Source organism: Mus caroli, chromosome 19, assembly GCF_900094665.2.
Source record: "Mus caroli chromosome 19, CAROLI_EIJ_v1.1, whole genome shotgun sequence".
Classification (NCBI taxonomy): domain Eukaryota; kingdom Metazoa; phylum Chordata; class Mammalia; order Rodentia; family Muridae; genus Mus; species Mus caroli.
Genome location: NC_034588.1, coordinates 28,782,782 through 28,791,466, shown reverse-complemented (window position 1 = coordinate 28,791,466; position 8,685 = coordinate 28,782,782). Strand labels below are relative to the sequence as shown.

The following is an 8,685-nucleotide window of genomic DNA, read 5'->3' as shown; positions in this document are numbered from 1 at the left end:
ATGGAGAATGAAGACATTGCTATAGGCACTTAAAAGAAATAACATCAACTTCATTGTGATTAAGACTGCTTTTGAGCAAAATTTTCTAAGGGCACTAGATGGCGACCTTCACCTTTAATTTAAGGGGGATAATAATAAAAAGAAGGCTTCATTACTACATTTGCTCCAAGAGAAGCACTGCTCCAGATTTAGAAGAAACAAGAGGGTAATGCTACATATCTCTTGGACCACTGGAATCCCACCATGCCTAGGTTTTCAGCTTTGAAGCTGGAACCAGAATGGTGGAGAAACCAGCATCATAGCACCAGGAGCCTTGAGCTCAAACTGCCCTGACTTTTGCCTTCCATCTTCCTTTAAGATATGGGGTCATTGGGTCATTGGGTCATTGGGTCAGCTCAATTCCTCTTCCTTTGTGATCTAAATTAAATATGTTTTAAGCTAATGAACAAGATTTTTTTTCACCAGACATCAACATTATTTAAGTTTATATCGACTCACAAAAATAAATTTAATCTTGGAAGAAAATTTAGAGTTCCAACATACATATGGGATCCTGGCTAAAATGATCCCTTTAATAAGCAGAAGAAACATTTAAATACTGTCTTTGTTGCAAATAGGACAAGACTTGGGGAGACTTGTCAAGAGTTTATGAAACTATTTTTTTTCTCATCAGTCATGTTGAAACTGTGCTTTAGGCTTTTAAACATGATAAACATTTTTGCATGTATTATTTTTAAATACACATTATTTTTCGAGTATTTCTAAAAAAATATTGAAGCTGATTAAGTTTTCACACATAGGAGTGACAGAAAAGTGACCATCATCACCACAGAAAACTCAGTCTGAGTAGAGGTATCTGCTTCCCTCAAGAAACCCAGATCTTGTGCTTAATAATTCTAATGGGGTATAATCAGACAAATAGATCTAGCACTGGGTGATACAGGGGTTTCTAAAAGAAAACATATTTTAGGGATTTTTACAAACCAAAACCTATGATTGTTTTCCCTTTTTGTATTATGTCAGAGCAGGTAGTACACTCATTAATTTTGTAAGAAAAATTAGACACTATTTTTTTTTCTTTTAAAGGAAAGTGACTTTCCTTTAAGAGAAACTCAATATTCTAGTTGTAGCTACTAAAATATGTTAACTTGTTTGTAGTTACCTAGGGGGAAAAGCCCCCCCCCATACACCAAATAAATGAAAAACAATGATTTATTTTTATAAAATATGCTCTCTGTGGTGTACAATGGGTATTTTTAAAAGTGTAGTGTTTACTAAACACTCAGGTTCAAAGGGCTATGATAATTCCGTTAGCACTGGCTAGATGATAGATGCACAAATAAGAGAGAAACAAAGATGAATACAGTTGCAGTTCCCAAACTGAACTGGGAGGGTGAGCCCTCAGTTTAGCAGCTACAGTAGCCACTTGGGAACTATGATATTTGGATGCTCAATATATACTATTCAACTGGAGTAGATTAAATAAAAATCCAGACTTTAAACTGTTCACAATCAACGCACAGCTTTTCAATTTTCTATAAACACTTGTCTTACTATGATATGCTGATCCAACCTCCACCCCAACCATTTTAGCCCACAATTTCCAGTGAAGTTAAATGCTACAAAACCTCACAATCACTACCGCCCTGTAGGACATTCCTCTTAGAGAAAGTCCCAACCTCAGAACTTCACAGTGAGAATAGCTACACACACATGCATCTCCTGACCACGTCCACAGTCATGCATAGCAGAAAAGGACATGGTGAAAAAAAAAAAAAGATGGATTTCTTTAGGTTATTTTCTAAAGGCAGTTTAATATATATGAAACCTCTCTCACACACATTCACACGTTCTCTCTCTCTCTCTCTCTCTCTCTCCCTCCCTTTCTCCCCCCCCCCTCCCAAGTAAGGATCCAGTTACAAGCACTGCGTCATCCTTGAGAGATCACATGGTAATTGTTGCTATTTCAAGGATCAAGTGTCATGAAGCATCCCATCCCACTCCCTTCTTTTGGTACCATATAGCATAGAAGAGTGTGATGGAGTGAGCACAGGCTCCCTGGTCCAACCCTCTGTGGAAACCAGGCTCTCCCGGTGGGGTGGCGCGCTCGCGTATTCTCACCAAGCGACTGGGAAAGGGGGACGAGGGAGGGGGGTCTCAGGGGAGGAAGGGCGGCTCTAATTGGTTTCTCAATGAAAGATAATCACCTATTCCCCAGAGACGCTAGGGATTAGCACTCCGCCTCTCCTCTCCTTCCTTTTAGACGCCTCATCCTCTCTAGTCCATTCAGCAGGAGCGATCGCAGGAGCGGGGCTGCACTCCCTGCTCCGGGCTGAGCGCCCCAGTCTCCGGCTCACTGCGCTCCTCTGCGGCCGTCCCAGGCACCGCCTCGGCAAGAAAAGTTTCTAGAAGGGGGATCGCGCTTAACCATAAAAATGAGCGAACTGGAGGAAGACTTTGCGAAGATTCTCATGCTCAAGGAGGAGAGGATCAAAGAGCTGGAGAAGCGGCTGTCAGAGAAGGAGGAAGAAATCCAGGAGCTGAAGAGGAAACTCCACAAATGCCAGTCGGTGCTGCCGGTGCCCTCCACCCACATCGGCCCACGGACCACCCGGGCGCAGGGCATCTCCGCGGAGCCACAGACCTACAGGTCCTTCCACGACCTGCGCCAGGCGTTCCGGAAGTTCACTAAATCCGAGAGGTAGGCTCAGGGCGGCGCGGGGCAGGGGTCACTCTCTCCGGGAGCTTCTGGGGGCAGCAATCAGGACCGGGGGGCTGTGGCTCCCGGACAGAGCAGGGCGCCCCCTGCTCGCGGAGGCGGTCCGGGAAGGGGAAGTGTTTATTTTTGTTTCTGTGCATCACGTGCTGTAGTTGTCTCTGGCGGGCTGGGAAAGGCGAGCACTCCGCAGAGACGCACCCCTGTGGCGTGGGGGGTGGGGAGAAGGACCGCGGAAAGTTTGCTACCCCGCGCTCGACGGCGCGGGCTGCTGTCTCTCGGGGCGCCCACGCTGGGACAGAACTCTGACCGTCCGCGGGCCTGAACAGCTTCGCAGAGTCGACCCTGGGACTCAGGCCTCGGGGTGACCTGAAGCCAGCTGGGGTCGAGTTCAGTTTAGGGACAGAGTTGGTCTGGAGAGTAAGCTTTGCCAAGAGGGCTCTAGTCCTCGTTGGGGCGGACCGGGGGCTGCGATCCATCGCGTAGATCCAGCCTCCAGCCAAGGGCTGGAAGGGGAGGGTTATCCACAGGGTCACTTTCAGGGGAGCTGTGATGTCACCAAGAGAATGCCAAAAAAAAAAAAAAAAAAAAAAAAAAAAAAAAACCCACCTCTGGGCGCTCATATGCTCTGCTTCTGTTCCTTCTAGAAGTGGCACTTCTAATTACCCAGAAGTTGGTGATGTTTGGGTCACCTTGCGCATGAAGCAGGTTAGGGGCAACTGCTTAGACCAGTGCGGGGGGGGGGGAGGGGGGCAAAGCGAAGTTGGGGTAGGGAGAGAAGGCCAGGATTTTCTCTAGGCGCCACCTCGCCCCCCTACTTTCTTCCTCCCAGGCATTTTAAGAGCCAGATCCTTTCACATCAAAGTTGTGCAGCTTCTTCGGGGTGTTCAGAGGAGACTGGATGGGTTTTGGCTACAGTAGGAAGATTTTGCACTCCACTCGCCGCCGCCTTCGCGGAGGAGGCTGATCGATCGGTTGCAGCGTTAAAGCCCTGTGGACATTAGGGGGAGGAAATGCAGACTCCAAAGCCCATTACTGGCTTTTAGTCTCTGGAAGTGCAGGGCCCAAAGTGCATTTCTCAGGATATTGAATATTCCATTAAGCTTGCCTTCATGCCCGCCTCCCTCTTACCCTTTCCTCCTTCTTAGATCACTTGGTGTCTGACTTTGGGGCTCTCGGGGGACTACTAAACTACCCACCCCCAAACATACACACACACACTTAGCTCTCTTGTTTTGAGGCTAGTTGTTCTAAAGAGCAAGCCTATCGGAGTCAGTTCTAGGGCCCCCGCCGTGTTCCCGCCCCTCCACTGCACTATTTCAGACTCGCTAGTGTATTGATCACAGTGAGGTCAGGCAAAACAGACGATGTGGGGGCTGGGGAGGTGGTGTTCAAAGCTGTCAGAAGCTCCTGAGTTGGGAATGAGTAGGAATAAGTTATTAGGAATCCCCAAGAAGGATACCACTTAGAACAGGGATCTCAGAGAGCTTTCAGATACCCCGAGTCACCTTCGACTTTTAAAATGACACTGGCACCTTTTGTGCCAAACTGCTTTAGAAGTTCCTACTGCCGGGAATGAGGCCACTCCCCTCCCACTTAGGCTGAAACTGCAAAGAGAGTCAGTCTTTGGCCTGGCCCTAGGTTGGGAAGCGGCTGCCGTCCTGCCTCCGCCTGGCTGCGCATTCCGCGGCCGCTGCCCTGCCCGGCGCTCGTTCGCTCGGCAGCTGGAATCAATCTGCCCACCTCCTTAAGAAGCCACTTCATCAGCGGTCACCAGGCAGCTGCTTGCCTCCCAGGGCTGCCGGTTCGAGCTTTATCGCATTTTTGAAATTTCAGATTTTGTATCTGGGCTGTGCCCCTTGGAGTGACAGTATGGCTTCACAGCAGAGAGGAAATTCTCACCAGGGAAAACCCGCCTTCCCAGAGACTCGTCTCAGGCGCCAGTTTACAGAGAAACATTCCCCACCCCCTCCCCCCACACTAGCATTCTCAAAGAATGTGAAGTTTTTATATTTATGAAGAGGAAATGGCTTGTGTCATATGAAATACCATCCTTTTTGATCCCCCACCCCCCACCCAGCGGGTTTTGTTTGTTGAAGTAGGAACTTTCATCTCAAGAGTGGTTCATGCATAATAGAGATTAAGGGCACATTTATTTGTGTCTCCAACAAGTTTTTGGAGTACTTTTCTACTTCCTCTCTGTCCTGGTTTACACTGAACGGAGGTAAATGTCTTCCCACTTGTGCTTTCACGTTTTCAAAAGGAAGCGTGCAGTTTATTTTCAGTAAGGTGACTCATTAGCATTTAAAGAATTTTGACAGGTATAATATATGGGCATTGTGTCCATTGGCATTAGGTACTCACTTAAAGAGACAGTACTAAAGAACCAACTGCAAGACACCTTAGTTTAGCTAAGATAAGAAGCACTTATGAAGGCATTTCTAAAGCATGAAGGTTAGTGTCAAACGAGATACCTTCAAAATAAAATAATACTGTGTGTATCTCTGGTATTTGAGTTTAGGAAGCAAATATTCTATCTCCAGTGATAGGCCATGGCTGAAAGAGAGTGCTTTATTGCAAAACTAATGTTCAATTATAATTTGAATGATAGCTATTAACACTGAAGGTTCATTTCAAATTTTATTAGGGCACTTTTGTTTTATACCGACAAGAAAATAGATTTTAGTTTGAATTAGGAATTTGTCTAGAGGGAAAACTAAAAAAGGATTTTCTTATATATTTATGCTTTAGGGAGAGTCTGTAGTCTAAAAACAATTTACATAGTAGGTGGCAAAACATATCTTAAGCTTTTATTGTAGTGGAAGGAAATGGGAGAAATTATCTACTGCTATAATCAACTCGGTTCAATTATCCAGATTTCCATGTGTCCACAGAGGATATAAAGCTTGCTCTCCATTAAGAATGATCCAAGTATCTAAGGAATGCTTAGATGAAAATTATACCAGGAAAGAGGAAGATCTGAGCTCTCAAGCTAAGTATCAAATGTACAGAATGATGCTCATGTTTAAAAAGAAAACATCTGACTTACTGTGGCACTCATCCGCAGACCCCTTAAGAAGTGCTCCAAAGGGATCAAGTGATTATCATTGAAAACTGCAGGCTCTTTCAGATGACGATGGTGATGATATTTTAAATTTATGTTTCAAATACTTTCTTTTAGCCAAAGAACTCCAAGTATTTCCCACAGATTCCCCGGAACCCCATCCCCTTTTATGCATATATTTCACATCAAGAATTTCCTATTCTTCTCATTTTTTTCCCCCTTAAATTTTCATATACACGTAAGTTCCTTATTTTGGCCACCTCATTAACAAGTTGATGCTCAAGAGACCACACACAAGTTTTAAATTAGCTTGAGCAAGGGCTAGAATCAATATTAATTCGTTCCCGGAATAAGAGCAGACAGTATTCCAAAGTGGCTAGGGCTATTTTCATCTTAGTTCCCTTGATTCCTCTGATGCCAGTTGATCAGCAGGAACTTGGACTTCATGAGACATAGATCCATGGAGTAGATGCCCCAGAAAACCCTTGCTTTTGTGCATCTTTGATCCAATTCAGATGTAATTTGACCTTCAGACTAAGTCAAGAGCTATAGCCTCACTTTGATATAAGCAACTTCAATAAAGTGTGTCCTGGCTATATTCCGTTACTTATCAGTGACTTACCATTAACTTACCATTTGTTCAAATCAAACATATACAGCGCTTTGAAACAATGAGAAAAGCAACAGTATAGACAGCTTATCTCTCTGGTCTCAACACTGTAACTACTGCAGCAGTTCACCTTTTTTACTGTAGGACATCTAAATGGTATCCTCACTTCTCAGGGCAGAAATTCAAGGCTTGCAATCTAGCAACTTGCTAATAGACTCCCAGCCTTGGCCCGCCACAACCAGTTTTAAACAAAAATATTATAGTTCTCAGAGTCCACATAAAAGATGTAGAGGCACAGGCTAGGGCTCGCTCAATCTCAGCAACCAGTGAGCATTTTTCCCTGGGTAGAAAGGTCCTACCAGGAGCTAAACATCTCAGAAATAAAAATAGAAAGATGTTGTATGTTACTTGGTTGCGCAGAGATGCCAAATTGGTACTTTCGCCATGGCATTTACCTATACTAAAGTGACATTTTGTTGAGCTCTGTTCTTGTTCTGGAACGAAGAATACGTTTCCAGATGGACCTGCCTATGGCAGAACTTCCTCTTCACTTGAATCACTAATGTAAGCTGAGGTCAGATACTTATATTGAACCATGTGTCCATCAGAAATTTGACCCTCACACCAGACCTGAACAAACAAGAGAAGTCCTTTCTTTTTTCTCCTTCCTGTCGGAGGGCCTGTTTCCTAGTGGGCTCTTGACATTATTACTCAAAGATGCTGAGAATGCACTAAATCTTTTCGCTGGATAAGATTTTCAGGTGATTTCATAGCTGCATAGGGTATGAATACTTATTTTTGTTTCCCATTGAGAATTTGCTTATCAGGCTCCAGAGCCAGACGTTATCAGGGTTTCTTGTAGGTTTTGGAAGTGACTGTGAGCTCTGAGATAAATCAGGGATAGCATATCCTGTTTCACAGAACTGAAAGTTCAGAAGCTTGGGAATTGTCAGAAAGGAATATTGACCTTGACTCTGGCTTTGTGGGTGTGCTTGCTAGGATGTTGGTTCACACACACACACACACACACACACACACACACACACACACACACACACACAGATGTACATAGTGCATTTGTATGCAGACATATACCAATCATCACCCGATTCCATCTCTGACTTAAATTTACTATAGTAGTTGTTATTATAGAACTTGTTTAAGTTATCCCCCCCAAAAAATACTGGTAGAAAGGAAGTCTCCCTTCTTATTTCTGTTTTTCTAAAGCTGCTCATAGTATCTTGAAGATTCTCAAATGCTTGTGCACGCTATCAGGCACATCACCCTATGACCTCACCAGAATCAGATACAAGAATCAATGGTTCTCTCTCTCTCTCTCTCTCTCTCTCTCTCTCTCTCTCTCTCTCTCTCTCTCGTCCAGTGCTCTTTCTTCGTTCCAGACTCTTCCTGAGTTTTGTGTGTGTGTCCTTTGGATCTGTGTTTCCAGCTTCTAGCTTGGCAGTTTTGAGTCTTACCAGATCTGTCTGCTTGTAAAAGTCACATAATATAGACATAGGACAAACTGTACTTGTTGAAAAGATTACTGTATTTTAATATCGTTATATCTTCAGATAGTCCTGTGTAGACATGAGTGTGCATGTGTGTAATTTGAGTTTCCTAAATTAATAATATAGTTATTCATATTGAAGATACGAAATGTTTTATAACATCTGTCCAATGAGAAACTAATGAATCTTTAAGAGACATATCTTTTTCATGGATTTAGGAAGGGTGGGTGGTAGATCTCACTTTCTTGTTTTAATACTTTCACTCTTGAACAACAACATTCTTTTGTGGAGTGGTTAACCTTCTCCATACAAACCACAGACTTCATGCACAGAGCACAGACTTTGCTGCTTGTATTGTAAGCACTTTCATATTGTTTTGTGAGTGAATAGAATAGAAACCTATATTGCCTTATAAAAGCTTGTAGCTTTTGGTGCACACAATACATACTTTATATTGACTAGAAGGTTTCAAAACAACATCTGAAAATTGCCCTGTTCAAAGCAACCACTTCTATGTTCATCCTTTCCCTGGTGCATATTAGTTTGATTTGCTCTTGGAAGTTCATCGTTAGTAGCGAATTTGTTGTCCTGGGATTTAATTTGGGCTGAGTGTTTTCCCCTTTAAGAGTATGGCACATTGAGGTCAAGGGGCAATACAGGTGTGCTGGTTTTATGCAAGTGTTTCTTTGAAAGACAGACCAGCAAGGTATCTATTGTAATTACGTCAGTAGAATTTAGTTTGACTTTTTAACTTGTAATAGAAATGGTGCAGCTACAGCTACGAAAA

At 43.6% G+C, this 8,685-nt stretch overlaps 1 protein-coding gene across 1 annotated transcript in view; it reads left to right on the top strand.

The window, feature by feature from the left end:
* The first annotated feature begins 2,158 nt into the window (after positions 1-2,158).
* Positions 2,159-8,685, top strand: part of Prkg1 (protein kinase cGMP-dependent 1) — a 1,176,530-nt gene continuing 1,170,003 nt past the window's right edge. Inside the window, exon 1 of the mRNA XM_021151357.2 lies at positions 2,159-2,701. Within this exon, the coding sequence (XP_021007016.1) occupies positions 2,436-2,701 (266 nt within the window). The 5' untranslated portion in view covers positions 2,159-2,435. The remainder of the gene's footprint in view (positions 2,702-8,685) is intronic.